The sequence below is a fragment of the Botryllus schlosseri genome, chromosome 4 (genome assembly GCF_051294905.1).
Source record: "Botryllus schlosseri isolate E-star chromosome 4, Bs_hap1, whole genome shotgun sequence".
Taxonomy (NCBI): domain Eukaryota; kingdom Metazoa; phylum Chordata; class Ascidiacea; order Stolidobranchia; family Styelidae; genus Botryllus; species Botryllus schlosseri.
Window position 1 is genome coordinate 28,475,714 of NC_137239.1, and position 20,526 is coordinate 28,496,239.

The 20,526-nt window shown below is 40.3% G+C and overlaps 3 protein-coding genes across 4 annotated transcripts in view; 2 read left to right on the forward strand and 1 right to left on the reverse strand.

Moving 5' to 3' along the window:
- Positions 1 to 8,886, forward strand: part of LOC145437719 (uncharacterized) — an 87,290-nt gene extending 78,404 nt beyond the window's left edge. For both annotated transcript variants that reach the window (XM_080314997.1, XM_080314998.1), the window contains exons 68-73: positions 956 to 1,093; positions 1,830 to 2,022; positions 4,145 to 4,328; positions 6,086 to 6,227; positions 6,893 to 7,041; positions 8,567 to 8,886. In XM_080314997.1, the coding sequence (XP_080171123.1) occupies positions 956 to 1,093; positions 1,830 to 2,022; positions 4,145 to 4,328; positions 6,086 to 6,227; positions 6,893 to 7,041; positions 8,567 to 8,734 (974 nt within the window). In that variant the 3' untranslated portion in view covers positions 8,735 to 8,886. The remainder of the gene's footprint in view (positions 1 to 955; positions 1,094 to 1,829; positions 2,023 to 4,144; positions 4,329 to 6,085; positions 6,228 to 6,892; positions 7,042 to 8,566) is intronic.
- Positions 8,887 to 13,009: 4,123 nt separating this feature from the next.
- LOC145438031 (platelet-activating factor acetylhydrolase-like) lies at positions 13,010 to 14,239 on the reverse strand. The gene has a single exon (XM_080315394.1). It carries the CDS (start codon positions 14,237 to 14,239, stop codon positions 13,010 to 13,012), a length of 1,230 nt encoding a protein of 409 aa, XP_080171520.1.
- A 4,545-nt stretch (positions 14,240 to 18,784) lies between these two features.
- LOC145438032 (platelet-activating factor acetylhydrolase-like) lies at positions 18,785 to 19,928 on the forward strand. The gene has a single exon (XM_080315395.1). The coding sequence runs from the start codon at positions 19,203 to 19,205 to the stop codon at positions 19,926 to 19,928; it is 726 nt and encodes a 241-aa protein (XP_080171521.1). The 5' UTR covers positions 18,785 to 19,202.
- Positions 19,929 to 20,526: the final 598 nt, after the last annotated feature.

The window sequence follows — 20,526 nt, forward strand, 5'->3', positions numbered from 1 at the left end:
CCAACAAGTAATATATCGTTGGATTCAGAATTTCAACGTCTAACCAACTGTGCCACGAAGCTAGATGAGAGCAGGTCAACCACGCGTGTGTACAATCGAGAAAACCTTGTTGTAAAAATGTACATGTTTTGGTTACTTATAGAGTCCACAACGTATACCTAGTGCAAATAAGGTGCTATTCCCTGCGACAGAGACAAGATCTTCCGAACAAGCCATGAGGGATCCCGTTTGCTCAACTTATTCGATCGATATTATCAAAACACTGTAGAACGTTTCACTATAAACCGCAGTCTGACACATGAGACGCTGTTCTCAGAGATGAAGTTTGTGTATAATCTAAAAATTGTGCTTTGAGCTTAAGCCATCTGCTTGCCTCGATTACAAGAATTATCGTGACGGTAATCTCGTATTTGCTGGTACCATTGTTGACATGCAATGTTCTTTTTAATTCTCTACTGGTTGCTGACGATTACCCCTGACGAGTATCAGCCGAAAATATTTGTGTTTATTTCAGTATGAATCTACTAATCAATTGTTGTTGTTATGCAAAATAAGCTATTATGCTGCGTCCAACATCACCATTCCTCACTAGCTGATACGGCTTCTACGATGGTAATAGCATTTCATGGAAGGGATATTAGTTATGAATCGGCAATATGGGCATAGACGCTTATAGAACGACTTAGGGCTTCAGTTCAAAATAGAATCAAAGTGATGATCATGATAGTTTTTGTTGCATTTGTATTTCCTTTGTGGTAACTAGGCTATGTCATGTTAGAGAGTACATCTTTGCACTGACGTAAAGTGTGTGGCCTATTTTATATCGATATTGAATTTGTGCGGCCTGCGGTCTCTACGAAATTTAAAACTGGCCTGCGACCCCTGCTCCGTACGCTATTTTCATTGTTATTCAATTGTGCTATTCAGTCGGATTGTCATACTGTAACATTGACAGGAAACCATCGGGAAAACGTCGGGCCTTTTGTGGGGATGCATGGAATTGTTTTAATTCGATTTATGAGCGACGACGCTGTCACTAGCACTGGATTCACTGCGACGTGGGATTCTGAACCTCTGCCCCCGTCTATTTCAGGTAAAATTGTCGACTAAAAGTACACTGAGCTTAAGCTATCTGTTCGCATCTGTTATTCGGAAGCTCCTGGCGGTGAAGTCATATTTGTTGATACGACTGTTGATACACAATGTTCTTTTCAATTATCCACTAGTTGCTGACAATTCCCCTCGCGAGTCTCAGCCGAGGATATTCGGGTTTATTTCAATATGAATATACAATTGTATGTAGAAAAAGTTACTTCGAGTATTTTTTGCCACAGGTTGAGAGTAGGACTGTTTAAAAGTAACTTTTTACTTCAGATTTTACGAGCTATTTGATAAATTCATTAAGTTACCAAAAAAACTCCAACCTGTAGAAGCATTGCTGTATAAGGAACAAGTTTCGAATTTATTTAATAAATGTTTACATAAATTTTTTTCAAATCTCACTGATTACCCTATGAAATTGCTGCGTTATCTGAACAAACGATGCACAGCAAATCTGACTCAATTCCAACCAGTAGAAGCGAAGCTATTGGAATATAAAATTTTGAATTTAAAAAATATATATTTACGGTGGCAAATTCTTTCATTACTTATCAGTTATTATATATCCACCCACCGTAAATACTATGATTTGAAATCGTAAATTTGGAACATAAATAACTTTGCTTCGTTATTTTAACAGCCCTAATTGAGAACCACTGAACTAGACCTGTAGCAGTACTGCAATTAAGCTGAAGTCTTTTGTTACTACCCTGTGACCTATACTTCAGACTGTGGCCTTCAGCAAGTGTGGCGAAAAGCCAGTCGTATCGTGGGCGGCAGTGACGTAGATTTGGGAGAAGTCCCGTGGTTCGCGAGTCTCATGTCTCTGCATAGAATCGCTTATGTATGCGGAGCTACCATTGTGTCGTCGCGATACGTGTTGACTGCGGCCGATTGCTTCGTACCCATGGATAATGAAGGGTAGGGAACAGCCTACCATCATAATTAGACTAATTAAATCGGAGTGTTACATTTCTACTTGTAATCTTAGTTTTGGTTTTTGTGAAAATGCTACCGGAGAATTGAGCTTGGTTAAACGAACCCAACTTGCTATTTGGAAATTTGTCATTCTCGTGCTTATGAGGCTGAGCCGTAACTTGACACGAACTGAGCTTGGTTAAATTTTGCAAATTCAATAATTCTAATTCTAATCCAATTTTAAAGAGACTAGCTATAATTCTAATTCTAATCTAATTTGGAATATATATGCAGCTATCATTCTGATTCACGTTGAATCTAGACGTGGTATACGGTATCTATAATTCTAATTCTAATATAATTTGAAAAACACGTTGTTGCTATAATTCTAGTTCTGGTCTAATTAGGAAAATGTTGTGTAGCTATAATTCTAATTGTAATCTCATTTGGAAAAGTTTTCTAGTAGTCCTGGGGGGACATTACAAAACAATGCGGTAAATCAGAATCTCCGCCAGCGGTAACGAGCTCTCTCGAATGCGATTACCGCATAATGCAAAAATTGGTATTTCAAAACATTTTGCGGCCAGCTCACGCAAGAGCGCTTTGAACTCACGTAAACTCTCGTAATTCCAGACGCAACACAACGTTCCGCAATCAACGCGCTAATTTGTGATTTCGCCAAGTCGATAATCTCAGTAAAAGATGACATGAAATACGGGTTTAAAATGCTGTGTGGTCAGCAACGATTTGTAATTTACCTGCGATAATCTTTCACATACAGGGAAATGGAAATACCCTAATTGTTTGTGGTATTTGCTCTGAAGAGAACAAAATTACAGGCGTACGGTACATTATAGTTTGTCTGCTTTAGGCCGCTGCGTCAAGTATCACGCGTGCATTGAGTTTTAACTGCGTATGAGGATAATACAGTTGGGGCAATACATGTATAACATTCTGGAAACATGGCGCTGATCGTAATTCGCAACGACTTTATAGGCCTACCGAATCGGACTGAATTCTACCGTTCGGCAGCGAATAACTTATTGAAAAGGCGATCACATGATATGCTAGCCGAAGTTAAAAAGTGGATATTAAATAAATCTATTTGGAAATAGAATACTAACCTCGGTAGGTTATAATAGCATGCTTCCGGCTTAGAACTCAAGTCCCCGTTATATTCATACAGGTTTTAAACGGCGAAGTAGCCTACTCAGTGCCCGCACTTACTGGTCCGTATATGAGAATTCAATTCATAAGCGTTATGTATCGCCACTGCCTTATTTCGCTTGATTTTACTAACAGTCAGGCCTACGAAATATAACCCAATTGGGTAGCTTACAGGACATGCCCTTTTAGATCGATTACTGCCTCACTTCTTTACTTTATTGAAGTAGAATATTAAGATTTTGCAGTTCAAAAAGCTGCAATTTCGAGCGCGGATTCAACTCCGCCAGCTAGAAGCTAAGCGGTAAGTTACCGCGAGAAATCTGCGCTAATTTCTGTTTTGTAATACCGAACTTTGCGGATAGTGACGTTCGTGACGCAGATCGTTCACGTTTTCTCTCGATTCCTACGTTTTGCGGTAAGTCAATGTCAGCGGTAAAAATGCTCTCGAAGACATCGTTATTGATGGTTTTGTAATCGCGATTGTCCGCTTCTCTCGAATTGTGACGGTAAATATTGATTCCGCAGTGCGGTAGTTGTTTTGTAATGCCGCCCCAGGTCTGATAGAGAACGGCAAACATTCAAGCTGTGTTATGACTTGGGATTTTCATAATTAAATTTGAACTACAATTATATTTTGTAAATTCTGCTAGAAACATAATCACTGAATCCACAGAAACTTGGAAATTCAATTCCCAATCGCAAAGAAATACGACAAAAATCAAGTTGAATTCATATCATATCAGATTCAGCCTCATAAACATAAGAATGGCGAATGTCTGAACACTGTGCTTGGCACGCTTGCACTCCTGTAGAAAATCGAGTCAATATACAAATTGACTCTCGAGTCGAGTCATTTTACGCATTTGAAAAAAATGACTCGAGTCAATAAGAAATCGTGACTCGAGTCATTGCAATCCTGTTGTGAATAACCGCTAGTGATCTGTGAACGTTCTTACAGCGTGGCATCATACGGCGTCGGGCTGGACGCAGGCTATTTGCGGCTTTTACTCAATCTGATTCCGGAACTGGTCAATTCCGACGAGTTATCTGTGACGTCGGACGACGGAGCCACTTTATCGCAGGTGGTCGACGTTTTATTTGATGCTGACAGCCCGGAAACTTCACATGTGGCGCTGGTCAAGGTATGTCGTCGAATTATTCTGACTTTACATAGAGATGAATCAGATATACTTACTTGCAATTATACTTATACATATCGACGTCCAGTGGGCTGTATGTTGAGTCGCCTGCTTTGGGGCAGTGTTGGAAAGACTTGAGTCACTTTGACAAAATGACTTGACTTGAGTCGGAGTTTCGAAAACTTGGATTGACTCGTGACTCGAAGCAAAACCTTTGAGTCATTTTCAAGTCATCAAGTAATCGACGTCGACTGTACCTGCAGTGTGGGGCAGCATCTCGCCGGCTATCCCACAGTCATTGAACGTGTTCACATTCCAATTAATATACATGCGATTTCTACTTAAGGGGGCACTTGTCTTTACAAGTGCTAGTCAGCCCGCGACATTACCGGACCACAATCTGACTTGTCTCTCTTATCTCGCCTGCAATGACTCGATATGGCTTGTGACACAAAGGTAGTGACTTGATCCCAACACTGTTTGGGGCTGCTCTGGGGTTGCTTACTCTGGTTTAAAGTCAGATCCAGGATGTAAAAGTAGTTATCATTGCTACTCATGTAGAAGTAGAAGTAAGGGCAATAATTCCTACGCAATCACAATTAAAAGTCGCAATAACTAAGACATGTCAAAAGTCCCTCTAGTGGGAGTGGAAAATGGAATGTCCGGGGGTTCGCATGGTTGATTCCAGGGTTGTAACCAAGTCGCAAGGTTCCGAGTCACAAGTCAATTTGAATTTTGTAGTTCTGACTCTCGGGTCAAGTCGAGTCATTTTCGGTTTGAATTTTATAGTTCAGTCAATACACAAATTGACGCGAGTCGAGTCATTACGACTAGGGCTGGGCAAAATCGAGTACCTGAGTGATTCGATTCTGAATCATGTAAAATGCTTCGAGTAGAGTCGAGTATTCGAGTATCACCCATTTTGACGTCACAACAGAATGTACTATGTCAAAGTTCAAATATGTACATTTTATGCCACCACAAAGAACATAATGCCTGTTACCCGTCACATTAATGATAATTCGGTGTTTTTTCGACCATACCGATTTCATTGCACTTCTTGACAATGTTGTGGAACGATCATGACTTCGGAAATGTGTTATTTTCAATGACGTTCGTAGCTTTGTACTATGTCTATTATGCTGCGACACGGCCAATCAAGGCTTCAAGGCTTCCTCAGTCGAAAATAGTATCAAAACTATAATTCTCGTTTGTAAATTAACTTTCAGTTGCGAGGAGCGTATAATTTCAGTACTCGAAAAAATCGTCTTTTACTACTCGACTCGAATCATTAAAATTAATACTCGATTCAGATTCGAGTACTCGAATCATTGTGCCCAGCCCTAATTACGACCCTGTTTGATTCAGAGCTGGTTGTGTACGAATTTGTATGATGCGTCCTGGAGGAAAATGTGAAATGACTACCAAATACACTACGAATTTGTGTAGTTTTTGAAAATAAATTCAGTTTCCGTGATACATGGTCTATTTCACACTCGCAGATATTGAATTCATATTGAAATAATCCATATACCCTTCACATCCATGAAAATGCGAATCAAAGCAAACAGATGGCTTAAGTTCATTGTACTATTTATAGATTATGAACAAACTCCATCTGGTGGCACGATTGTTGATATACAATGTTCTTTCCAATTCTCTACTAGCTCCTAACGTTTACCCCTGACGAGTGTTAGCCGAAAATATCCAAGTAATGTAATCATTACTGACCAGTTCTCCGTGTATACATTAATGAATAGGTTGGCGTAGAGATACCAGTTGGTGACTCGGTGTCTTGTCTGCCTCCTCCCTATTTGGAGAGCGTGACCCATCACATGGGACGTGTGGAAAAAGTCCGGGACTACTGCATACTGGCCGGGTGGAATTCGGACAAGAAAGGAGGTGCGTGTACTTGTTCAGGGGTTGTAAGCAACGAAGTACTTGTACTAAACTTGAGCTGAACAGTGTTTCGAGGAAATTACTTGATTTTGACATCTTGGATTTTGTAGAAAGCAGTGTTGTGATTGTGATAGCAACTGGCTGGTATATTTTCGAAAACTGTGTCTATATACAGTGTCGCGATACAGTGTCACTTGTCGGTTCGCGTTAGGCCCAAAGGTGCATCTTGCTATATGAAATGTAGTCAGGTATCGTGCGCAGCGTTCAGAATAACATGAAATCGATGATCATGATACTTTTTGTTGTATGCGTATTCCTTAATTAAAATATTACTTCTTTGTGTTACCGTAATTATGCCCGTCACGATGTAAGAGAGCGCAGCGTTGTACTGACGTGAAAATGTGCCTATTTTGTCTCGATATTGCGTTCTTGCGGGCCGCGGCCTCTACGAAATTTAAAAAGTGGCCTGCGACCTGTGTTGAGTTGGCGACCCCTGCACTAGAAGTCGTTTGGAAATATCTACGAAATCTGTACTTGTAAGTAAGCACAAATTTGTGATTTTACTTCAACTTGAGTACCGGCATTGACTGCTGTTCAGAGTGCTAGAGGCATGGATTTCAGCGTGATCGGTTAGTAGCTGAAACTTCCATTTATTATTTTGTTATTAGGAGAGAGAGAACTGCATGTGATCGATCTGCCGGTGATATCAGATCGTGTATGTGACGACGTTTCTTTGAACTTGTTCGGACTCACCATCAACACGACCTCGACTGTGTGTGCTGCGCATTTTGATGGTTCGCGTGTCTCCGTATGCGAGGTACATCTTCGTATAATTGGCGAGTAACATATGCTAATTGGTGATATGCTCTATGGCAGTATAAACTTTAGTGAAAAGAATTTCCGACACTTAGGGCGGAGATCATGAAGTTGGATTAATGAAAGGGTGGATTATCTCGTTCATCAGGATTTAACAACCCAGGATTAAGGAAACCGGTTGATCGCTGCGCATTAGGGCTGTTCAAAAATAGCTTTTTTTCCTGAATCTTGCTGGTTACGTGATTAAATCGTTAGGTTGCCTTGAAAAACGACGCACACCAAATTTCAATTCATTCTAACCGATAATCGCTGATTTCGTACAGTTTGAAAATTTTGAATTTACCCAAAAATGCAAAAAAAAATTTTTGTCGGATTTTTCTGTCAATCCCATGAAATTGTCGCGCTGTCTTTAAAGACGATGCAAAACAAATTTGACTCAATTCCAACCAGTAGAAGCGGAGTTATTTGAGTTTTTCGGTGATAATTCTTGGATTATCCACCGAACTAGGATAATCCCCGAATTATCGAAGAAAAACTAAAATAGCTCCGTTTCTACGGGTTGGAATTGAGTCAAATTTGTTTTGCATCGTCTTTGAAGATAGCGTAACGATTTCATGGGGTTAACAGAAAAATCTGACAAAAAATTTTTTTTGCATCTTTGGGTAAATTCAAAATTTTCAAACTGTACGAAATCAGCGATTATCGGTTAGAATGAATTGAAATTTGGTGTGTGTCGTTTTTCAAGGCAGCCTAACGATTTAATCACGTAACCAGCAAGATTCAGGAAAAAAAGTTTTTTTTTGAACAGCCCTACTGCGCATAAAAGTTGATGGACTCTCTATATTTACGGGGTGGCGGCCACGTACAAAATGGAGGTCCCAATAAATTGTAATCCGTGATTAGTAATCAGACAATCGAAGCGACCCCGTTTAAGACTCAAATTTCGGCACGCGTGCGCTGAGAAATATCATCTCCTCTTACGAACAGACAAGCAATTTCACGTTCCCCTTCTCTTGATTCAATTGTATTTGTGCCAATACTCGTAATTCCATGGTTAGTTTCGTGATAGTCTTTTTAATCGGAGCGCGAAATTGGACCGTGTGTTTGTGTGTTTAATTGAATTGAAAGTCATTACTGCGCATATTCGTTACTCTAACAAGGCTTTGCCAACAATAACCGGGAAACGCAGCTTAATCGCCGTTATAATGAGCAGATAATTGTCGCGATGTCAGACTCGGAACCCCATTGTGCTGCACGCAGGTTAGAAATTACTGATTAGATGCGCGCTTTCTTGTTTGCAATCATCTGTACTAATTCTTCTCTTACAGACCCGTATTCCCGCTATGTCACTTGTCAGTGTTTTATTCGTTGTTAATATGGCGCATTGTGCAGTGCACGGTGTTGAATCACGTTGTCAAATACTGATGCAACACGAGATTCTCGGTGGCACAAATCATGAAGCCGCGCTCAGCGCTATCCTGTCGCTAGCCTCCAGAAGAAATACAGCTTTAGTTGATATTTTTCAGGGCGACCAAGGCAGCGGAATGGTATGCAGATATAACCGGAATTATTACGTGATAGGAGTCGCTCTCAATTTCCAGCTGTCGCGGTGCCGGGAATTGAACATTCCGAAATATTTCGCGAGGACTTCAATTCACCGCGATTGGATCAGCCGTGCTATAGATGGCATATAAGATGATATTTACTGTATATTTGCTGGAATGGATACGATTATGTTGCGTTGGTGAACACGCGTTGTGTGAGCCTGTGTTTTGTTGATTAGGTATGTCGACTGTGATTTATATTTTACAAGTTTCGTACATTGCGAGTAAACTTCCATTTGAAACTGAGTGTGGTAATTTCGCTTCCCCCTAATATGCAGAGGAGGTCTGTAACGAACTAGGGGAGATGTGGTACCGATGAGACAGTGGGACCGAAAATACATGAAAAATTCTCTGATAATCCCATGATTACAGTACGCGAATTCGTCTACAATTGCATGCCGGCAGAATCTTTCCTCACACGCAAAAAAACGTCGACCTGCGTGAGTTGTGGGGTGTGTGACAGATGATTTATGTTTTGGGGGTTGTGTAAGAAATTTGGATCGACGTATACATTTTCCTGTACGACCTTCCACGCTAACAAACCAGCCATAATTTTTGATGTGAACTGTAGGGCTTGTATCAGGATGTATAATGCCACATTTTTCAATCCAGTACCATCCTCGTGTGGACTATTTTCAATTCAATTACAATGTTCATTGGGTGGGGGACCTATGGTAACATAGCCAAATCAAGCATAATAGCTGGACCAACTAATCACTTAACAGAAATACGCCTACATATATAGAGGCTGCAAATCATAGTTACCTGTGGTGTAGCCTATTACCGCTACAACGAGGTATTTGAAAGTCAAAATTTCGATTTACAGGAAATATGTAATGTATGTGCCACTAGTTTAATTTTTCTTCTATTTTATTTATTTTAACTACCGCAACATTTTTTACGGCCAGACTGTTTAGAGTCGTGTTCCTGTTTGATGCTGGTGCGATCAGACTAGATGACCTTCACGGTCTTATCGATCATTCCTATCGAATACTGTGCATGCATATTTTCTGTACCACTGCCGTGTGTTATTCTATGTATTTTGGTCTGATGAAAATAAAGACTCTCTCTCACCAATTTTGTAAGTTTGGGCGTAAATCGAAACGTGATTTTACGCCAACATTTGAGTTGATTTAATCTCTTTTATTCTTGAAGGTTGCGACGAAGCATTCTTCATTGTCTTGCTGTAGATTAAATTATAGTACACAACAAAACAAGATGAAAAATCTTAGAGTTTTTGAACGCATGTCTCAGGTCCCATGGTCGCGTGCCTTTGGACCCACCGGGAGGCGACCGAAGATACCTTCAGGCAACAAATTTTGAACGTTCATAAATATTTTTGAAAAGGCGGATATTCATGTAAATGTCTGCGATAGATAGAGCTGGATCAAAGTGTTGGGCCAGCCAGAGATCATTTTGCAATTTTTGATCCATTGGTACCACATCTCCCCTACGAGTCCTGTAGGTCTTGCCTCCTTGAGAGTTTTGTTTTCACAATACTTGTAGCCTACTACTTGACAACTTGAAGAGCTTCTTGGGCTACAGAACTTCAAAATACAATTGAATAGTATATTCATATTGAAATAAACCCGAATATTTTCGGCTAACACTCGTCAGCAACTAGTAGAGAATGGGAAAGAACATTGTATATCAACAATCGTATCACAAAATATGACGTCACCAGCATGAAATTTCAAACGAAAGAGCGTTCTATGTACTATTTTTAGGTGGTACACGAACCCAAACTCTGTCAACAAAAGGATAGCGTAATGGTTAAGCGTCCGGCTTCTTGATCGGTAGGTCGTGGGTTCGATCCCCGGCCGAATCAGGCCAAACACCTGATTAGTAACACTGGTATCCATGGCTTCCCTGCTTGGCGCTCATGCGTTACTGGGATAGCATGGAGGGGTGGTGTAAGACTTGGAAAGCCGTACAAGGCTATATCTGCACCTTCCTTGTCCAGCGGCATATTCACATCGTGCACTCGTGATATGCAAATGCGCATATCGTGTGTATGTGAATCCTGAGTCGGTGTATATGCCGCAGGAGCATCAAGGACACTACGTCCTTTCGTAAACTACGTCCTTTCCTGCGAGGGTGGTTGCCCACAGAGGTGGTCAGTAACGAAGTACTTCTACTTTTTGGAAGTACTCAAGTAGTTTTCCTCTACCATTGGTACTTACTCAAGTAGATCTGATTTCCTCTACTTCTACTTTTACTTCGTAATATTTTGTGATCTACTTACTTACTTTTCGCTATTTCCAGTTTGTCAAGTAGAAGTAGTTTAATCCCCCAATACGAAAGATAGCCTGAGGAATTTCGGGGCTGTTAACACGGAGTACCAACATTTAATATTCATAAAAGTCAAGAAAAGCCCAGAAATTTTCTTGCGCTTCGCGCACAGTAGTTATGGAGTGACAAATATGTTTTCACGAAAGTGTCAGTGAATATTATTTAGGTACCGGATTGCTTGATTCCGCGCACACCGCATTGTCGGCCATATCAAATATTTCATCACACTAAATATGGCTCACTATAAGTTTTGAAACTACCGTTTCGCAATCTAGCAATTACCTATCATATCGTAATCTAGCAGCCCATGACGTGTCCTGCTAATCTGATAAATCCGGCTTTTTTGAACGCCACATCTGCTTTAGCAGATCACCTTTGAAGCTTTATGGACAAAAGACATGAAATATATTTTCCGCTTTTTAGAAGTGGTAAATATTTTACTTTCAATTCCTAGTATCATACGTTGAGTTCTAATTACTTTCAGTTCTTTTGTCTGCAGAACATAGATGTTGAAGCATAAAAGCAAGTATAGTAATGCTTTTATTTTCCGAGCAAAAAAGCTGCACTGAATATAAATTTCACGATCCGCAATATTTGTTATTAACGTATACTAATCGCGCAAATTGTTGAAACCGTACCCGATACAACTTCTCCGTATTGCTCTTGGCCTAAAATTGGGGCCTAATAATATAGGGTAGGGTGCCGTGCCGTGGTATTCTCTAAAACGGCGTCTTCTAGTAAACAGAGGGTTAGTATCGCATTTTCATATCAATACTATAATTTGCATCACATAATGCGAAAAAATGCTTATCGTGTCGAAAATTGACACCTCCTGGGATACATCAATACGAATCAAGCTCTCTACACCTTCCGCATAGCTCAATTTGCAGCTTTTGACAGTCCATGCGAACGAATTAATACTGTTTTCAAAACTACTTACTTACTTGAGTAGATTTAAAGTCAGTCAATTGTACTTCTGCTTCAAGTAGTTTTAGGTGCCTTATGGAAGAAGTACTTCTACTCGTACTTGAGTAGATTTTTTCGCCGCTACTTCTACTTGAGTAGCTTTCTTGACTACTTTGACCACCTCTGTGTCCACTATTAAAATCAATATACGTGATACTAAATCGCGCGCGGCGCGAAGAAAAATTTTACGTAGCAGAAATCTGCCCAAAAGTAATGTTGTTTATGTCGATTTACGAAAACATTATGAGCCTATTACTTCTATGGTTACCATACGTCCTCTTTTAAGAGGATTTGTCGTCTATTCTGACTTTTTCGAAAGTGTCCTCGGAGGACGCCCAAATGTACTCTTGTTTGAGAATTTTGGATAAATATAGGGTCAAATTCGACAGAGATACAATAGGTCAGCACGGTAGTAACGCCCCGGCGGCTATTTCGGGAGCTGGACCGGAAAGTTGACCTTTTTTTAGTCAACCGACCACGAAGTGGAAAAATTTACCATTTTTTCAGGATTTCCCTCCGGTTTTTTCAAGTTTGAAAATATTGACGAAGTGTCCTCTTTTCAGATTTCCAAAATATGGTAACCCTATGTTATTTCAAGCCTTGAAAATTCCGGACATTTGAGGATGTTTTAGAATTTCCTTCCGGACTCAGTTAGAACAGTGAAATTCCGGACGTCTATGGCAACCCTAATATAGAATGTGTTGACGAGTCATTGCAACCTTGAATTAGCTACACAACTTTTCCAAATAAGATTAGAAATACTGAATTCGCAAAATAAATACGACAGAAACTAAGTTCAGTTCATTCCAAATCAGAGTTAAGATTTATAGAAAACTAGAAAATGGATTAGAATTATTATTAAAGCATAGAAACATTTCACAAATTAAATTAGAATTAGATTTCCGTCATTTTGCTGTAATTAGCCTCGTTAGACAAGTAGAATTATCAAGTACGTCATGTCTTGCCTCATGTAAATGACCAGAGTAGTCGAAATATCAGGAATACCGAAAACAACATCTAATAGTTCAATTTATTATTAGCACTTTTATCAAATCAATACACAACAAGATTGCGATACAATGACAATATCGGAAGTAACTCGTTCAGTTACTCCTCTTTGGTCTTCAAAACGACCTTTCGCTTTGCCTCCAGTATTTCGGCTTCACTCACTCCTACATCGGTACCCATGATCACGTAAGGCTGGTATCCGCTCAGTATCGGTGCGATCTCTTTGTTACCAGTTAGATTCAAGTGCTTGCGCAAAGTAGCCAGCATCAGCTTAGTATTGATAGCGTTAGACAACTCCGGCTCCACGGTAGCTGTAAAGTTTATGGACTGGTGGAATGAACGCGGGAAAAAGGCGAAGTCGGTCTGAGTGAAATGAGTGCTTCCTAGCAGCGTCACCATAATCCTTTCAGCCGAAACTCCAGTAACATCGCCGTCAAGCTGTCTGATTTTGAGGATATCATACTTTATGATTTCGCCGATGCAGTTGATGATCATGATCGGCTGTTCTATCTTCTCTCCAATATATTTCTCATCAACGGCCAGCATCCACGGGTCTTGGATTATGGCGACCTTGAAACGGTCGTCTTTTATCAGAGATACTAGCGCCGTTGCTCCGCCGTGAGAATGGCCCATTACGGCTGTTTTTGAGAGCAGTAATTTCCCTTCAAACTGCTTCAAATTAAAGTCTGGATAGTACAAGTTAGTCAGTTGTCCTTGATCGAGTCTTTCCAGTAAATTCATGACTTTACTCAAGTCTTGAACGCGGATTTCCACTTGTTCTCTGCTTTTTATTCTCTCTTCATCGCTACCGAACGGGACATACTGATACGCGAATGATTTTCTTATAAGATCCTTGTCAGAGGCGTTATTCTTTTCGTAGTACAACGATCCGGCGGCTGAACCGTCCTTGTGATCCACGGCGGCCACTAGGTATCCGTAAGACGCGACATCGCTACATATGAAGGAGTATGAGCCTTTTGATAGCAATAATCCGTGAGAAAACACTACAATGGGTAGTTTTGTAATATTAGTTGGTAGTAACAGAGGCAGGTTCAAAGGAATCGAGGACGGCAGTTGCTTAATTGCTGGCATGAAAAACTTTATCATTTCAAAATATTCCGGCTCCATCCAAGCTGGGAACTTTATGTCGTCTGAATCGTACTGTTCTGTCGGATAGTATATTCTGAAGAAGGTTCCGTTCCTGCCCGTCTGGTCGAGGATGTCGGTGAAAGACACCGGGTAAGGTCCGGTCGGCTCAGGTAAGGCGATCACGGGGTTTGTGCCAAAATAGAATATTATGAAAAATACGAGAGAAGCTGGCAGAGCCATATTTACTATAGCTACCTGTAGAGATAAAAATGCCGTAGCTCAGAGGTATCGGATTAGATTCCTACCTAGAACGTTGATGCGAAAATAGCAAGCCATGGGCTGGGCAGTGGGTATGCGGAGTACAAGTACAAATCCAGCCTAATCGTTGTGTGGAACAGCTATGCGCTGAAGGATGCTATCGTGACTTGACACTGGTCACTCCAGTGACTGGGTGTTGAGGACAGTGGGAATCAAGCCCACGTCTCCCGGTTCGCGAGACCTGCGATATTACCGATTACCCAGGGCTTGACAGAGAAATACAGAATTAATAAAAAATAATGAGCCAGCGATTTCGGTTGTTTGGTAATTATTAATATCGATGAAGTCGTTTACGAAAAAAATATTGAGGATATAGTATCGCGCAACCAGATTATGAAATTATTTTAGAGCAAGCAATCGACACAGACGTGAGCAACTCGCGAAATATATACAATCGAAGATATTCAAGGGTGTCAGGCACGGGTTTGAATAATCGATCTGGACTCAAACCTGAAGCGTAATCTAGAAACACACATATGAAAATTTGTGGACTTATTTGACGTCTATGAATCCATCGATCGGCACACCTCGAGATTAGCTTCGCAGTTGGTGGAGGGGACAGGAGCTTTTCTACTTTCCCGAAGGCTTAACTCGAGTGGCCCACCCCATATACCAGACCTGGGCAAAGTGCGGCCCGCGAAAGGTTGCTTGGAATTCAAAACATAAAACTTGCTTTTCGAATGACTAAAACAATAGGATGTATCAACTCAACAGGAAATTCGTTTACTTTGAATATTGTTCATTAATATGCCACGATTACGTTGCCTACGTACCTCGCATGCGTAAACCAGATTCAAAATAAAGGCAATGTGGCAAAGTATGAGTAGCAATTAAAGTTACAATAAATCACTCTTTTCATATAGTTTAGTTCAAACCTCCTTTATTGTTGTCATGTCACTTACGCTTTATACGGTATTTGTTTGAAATTGTTACGTGATACGTTTCCAAATCCCTTATTCGTAACACAAGTCAATCAATGCTCGCGATTACTATATGACTCATCATGTCTATCACCCATAAAGGATTAACGGGCATACCAAAAAAAGAAAGCCGAAAACTGAAATACAAAGGTTTAAACTTAGGACTTTCGAGTACTAAATATTTGTATTGGACTCAGGGGTAAATCCGTCCTTTTAGTTTAGTTAATCCGCCACTTACGATCATTGCTCTGTGTATTGTCCGACTACGATATTTCAGAATTCACTCATCAACAGCCATAACCTTCCATGCCATCAAGTTACCCGTTGGGATTGCTAGCATTCTGATTGCTCTTTTTAATATTTTGTGATATCATAAAAAGAGGGTGCGAAATTATTCACTATCATAGAGGGAGGCATGCCTAAAAAAGTTTGAGAACCACAGTTTTAGAGCATTAACAGAAGAAGGTGGATTGATAGAAGTTAAAATGTATCATATTTAGCATTGTTTCGAATCATGACGGCAAAAAGATATTTTTTCAATTAACCGTCAATTTTTCATTACCTGACATGACCAGTGACCACATTCACTGGGCGCATTTATTAACAAAGTAATGTTAGAAAGAAAATTAAAATACGCTGGAGACTATATAGCTAAAATGCTTCACTTGGCCCGCCAACGTCTTTTCCACTTCTCATTTGTCCCGCGGAGGAAAATAATTGCCCACCCCCGCCATATACTGTGGTATCTGCAATCACGCGATTAATTTCGTCGCCAGCAGAATTACGCTGGTTGACCAGCATATGTGAACCGTTACGAACTGTCTTTGGGTTGCTATCAATCAAGTAAATTTTGGATTAGGCGGTTGGCTATTCGTGTCTGTGAAACTGACCGTGATCCGTTAACGTAAGTCCTAGTACTGCATTAAGAAAAGCGAATTGGAAGATCTTTTGTAAGCCGACTAATCATTCCGCGATTTTGTTATGCGAGCTGCAATGTAGCTGCTACATGCTCATGCATCAAATTAGTATATCAGCGAGATATTGCTTAGTTATGTTGCAATTTATGTAGTGTTATTTTCGATATGGTATTTATACTATTTTGCATGGCGGGTAAAGTAACGGGATTGGCACGAAATACGCCTACCGTACGCCTCATTTCTTGTTGCAGTAAAATTGCAACAAGGTTGGCGCGATATACTCTGATCGATCAGACGCTTTTTTCGTACGGATGAAGCTTTGCTCATTAGTCACTAAGCCGCAAAAGAGCAGAAGTACCTTAATCGCCGCCTTTGTACTGTATATATACTCGATTTCATTTCTTACACGTGTCCTTACTGCAACAGACCGTTACTATAAGCAAAAATCAAATAGCCTTGATCGGCAAAGTTCACGTGAGCAGACTGAAACAATTTTGTGCGGTTATTACAAGCGCTGCAGGCATATTCACGTGAAATATATTTTTATACGCGATGTCGGGGCTGTTTCTCCTATAATTAACAGAAATCAGGTATTTGTCGGAAACTCGCAATTTGCAGAATGTAAAATTCGGGACTTTTTGATTTGCATGTTTTCGGCGCAAGCTTAATATATTATTATCATAATATCTCTGAAATGCACGCAGGCTGTATAATGTATATGCGAAAATGAATCACTCATGTTAAAGAAGAAATATAGGTCAAGGTCAAAGGATCACAATTAAGCCCTTCGTCAGGATATTTAAGTGATATACATTCTCTTTTTGTAAGAAATTCACGGTAAAATTTAATTGATTCGTGATGGCATTAGCGCAATCCAAATATGTAATGTGATATCTCTCTCACACGTTGTAAAGTAGCCTACATATATTCGATCAATGAGTTAGTGCTGTAGTATTGGTAGTATGTGGTCACAACCGTAACTTTCACGTTGAGGATATTGAAAATGCTCAGATAATCTTTTTGTTTTCGTACTAACTACAGATTGCCAATCGACAAGAATATTTATATCTGAATCGCGTTGATGACAATATAAAGCGGTATAGATAGATGAATCATGAAATCAACTAATAAAATAAAGAAAGATTTATATTATATTAGCATTATTAAATCTAAATCAAGCCTTCGGCATGTCGCGTATATGAAATTAAGCTTTGAGTTTGTCGTGAATTGAATGCCGACTGTCAGAACGTTTGCCAGAACGTTTGTTTAATTGATGCACGTACTATACATATCAATCATTCGAAATCAGTGAGAAGTGCCGCAGTCACGAGGAACAAATTCTTTTCGTGCAGTGCGATTATCATCATATTATCATTGCAGTATCATAAAGATCTGAAGCGCGTGTCCTGCACGACTAGTTTTTCAAGTAATTTAAAGATCCCCTATAAAAATAACGAAGTCAAAGGAAGGATATATATTTTCGCTTCAGACATGTGACATGTTCCAATTGCAAGGCCGGCGGCGCAATACTATAACACAATACCCAACAACTACGCCAAATACGTAACCGGATATTGTGATCACGTGTGGCGTGATTCATTATTTTAAACGGAGTAAAGGTATAACAAGCAGATAGGCAGCCGCCAAACATCAGCACGAGACAAGACATAAGATTAAATTACATGCAATCATCGCCGGCTAACGGCTTGTAGAACCAAATGGACACGTGTAATAGGGCCTACAGTAGACGTACACCATATATATATATGATTTCGAAGCTCTATTATAACGTGTCGATTTTGGATATGTCGGCGATTGGGTCGTTATGGAGCTGATGTTCCTTTAATTTTGTGGCAATAATGCGTGGATTACATGTTGCAACCGTATTCCAATGATTACATTCACCTTATAACATAGAATTGCTAAACCGAACGGAATGTAGCATGAATTGAGTCGGTGCTTGCTGCGCTGACTCCTAAATTCATTAGTGAACGAAATACTGTTTATAAGGTGAATTCGAAGGCCTTTGATCGATAACAGGTGCGTATGAATGACAAAAGTCGGTGCATTATACTGAAAATGACTTCACTGTCTAACAGGCAATATTTCGTGTAGCATTTAAGGCCAATGGTTTGATTTCACAGTCAATTATTGTCAATTGATGCGTGCGCGATTTTGAATGCTGTCAACAGTCCCATTCGGTTATAGATCGACAAGTATAATTTTTTCCGCTTTTCCAAATTAGATTGCAATAAGAATTATAATTATACACATTTTTTTCAAATAAGATTAGAATTGAAATACCGAATTCACGAAATTTTAGAAACTCAATTATTAAACTTCGAATTAGAATAAATGCGACAAATATCAAGTTCAGTGCGTATCAAATCAGTGCTCATAATCGCGAGAATGGAAAATGTCTGTACACCGAGGTTGGCTCGTTGCGCACTATACAGCTTTGTAGCATTTTCAGATTATAAATTAATAATAGAGCATAAAACATTTCACAAATTAGATTACCAGCATTTCGCTCTAATCAGTCTATAATTAGACAGCTATAATTACATTTAATTGTCCTAGTCTGGCGCGAAGATTTTTCAAATGTAATTGCCTTCAATTTTATAGAGTAGATATCGAAAAGTGTACTTAAATCCATATCTTAAGTGCTCGTGTTTTGTTCTCAACAGAAACGTGTATAACTCAAACTAACTCTTTACTGAAAAAAAGTCAAAAATATGTCTTACGATAGGCTATCCCACGCCCTACCGGACCGTACCCCGTGGCCTGCATCGATGTACTTACTAGATAAAACTGGCGTCTACAGCATCGATTTCGCATGTATTACCCCGCAGTCGCCGAGAAAGGCTCTACGTGGATGGAACGCGGGACTCTCAACGCACTCGCAACTCAACTGACGGGAGGCGTATTATGTGCAAGAATCATGAAGTGTTATTTCGAGAACAGACAAATGCCGGTTTGGAAAGGCGGCCCTTTCATACCCTGCAGACTGGTTCTGGTTTACCAGTTGTGCTAGTGTCGCACGGTTAGATGATGAGCAAGTTACTGTATTCGTATATTTCTTCCGAAATCGCTTCTCATGGATATTTTGTAGCTGCGTTAGACCACAGAGACGGATCCTGTACAGAGTCGGAATACATTGACACTGCGGATAACGCGTTGAAATCAGTCCCGTACGACTCAAATTTCGATTTGAAAAGCGCAGACATTGAAGAAGGTCGGTTCGCACAATTGGAACAACGCCGCAAAGACATGTCCAACTTGATGGATTGCGTTGAAAATTTGAATAGCCGAGAGTTGAAGAATGTGCTCGACAGCGATGCTAACTTGGGCCAATTCGTTGATAAATTAGACACCGAAAAGTGTGCCATTGTGGGTCATTCGTATGGTGGTGCTACGGTAGTTGCTTCTCTGTCCGACACGCGATTTAAGGCTGCTGTTTCGATGGACGGTTGGATGGGAGTTTTGAAAGACGAATATCTTGTGAACGATTCTAAAACGCCGATGCTGTTTATCAATTGCGTGGTTACGATTCTCGGATCAACACATCTTACGCACACCGATTTCGCGTTTTTCCCGAAATCGAGATGGCTTTCTGAAGCCATTTTCAGGTCTGTCACTGATCCTAAACTTGCTAACGATATCAGCTCTGAGATTATGATGGAATTCATCGCCAGACATCTCGGTTTGCCGTACAGGCGTGATATGAACGACATAGTAGCTGCTCGCAAGTGGGGTCGCTATCATGGGCTCTGATTTGAGAGAGAGAGATATATGATATTCTTTTTTGCCTGCACCATCGAGATGCTTTGACGACGGAGTTGCGATACGGCCCCATTAGGTCATCTAGTCTGCATCCCCGTTTTTTTTCTCCTAAATGCTATCCGTGATTGCGCATGACTCGAACCAAGTCACGTGGTTCGAGACTCAGACGGCCAAGACCGACGTTTCATTGTAATTTCGAGTAATAGTAAAGTAATCACACTATTGGGATTTCGCCTATTGGTCCTGGTACTTGAAAATGCGCCCAGAAACTGCTAAAATGACGAATTAAAATATTATAAATGCGAACCATTCGATATCACCAAACAGAGTTTCCAAAAGTGGATTTAACAAGCCTTTAACTAGTGGCGAGATAGCGCAGTGGTATAATCCGCGGCTGCAACACCAATGGGTACGGGTTCGAGTCCGACCGAGGTCGACTTCCGACACCTAAGTGTTGGGGGTTTACCTAGGCTCCTCCTCGCCACCTCATCCGCGTCAGCGGTGTCTTACAAAAAGCCTAGAGGTGGGCCGTGCTATAAGTCGGCAGTTACGGAAAATAAGAAGAATATCGGCCTGGTGTAAATGACCA

Excerpts from the sequence above, each read along its gene's own strand:
- LOC145438032 (XM_080315395.1), top strand. The coding sequence starts at position 19,203 with ATGATGAGCAAGTTACTGTATTCGTATATTTCTTCCGAAATCGCTTCT.
- LOC145438031 (XM_080315394.1), bottom strand. The coding sequence starts at position 14,239 with ATGGCTCTGCCAGCTTCTCTCGTATTTTTCATAATATTCTATTTTGGC.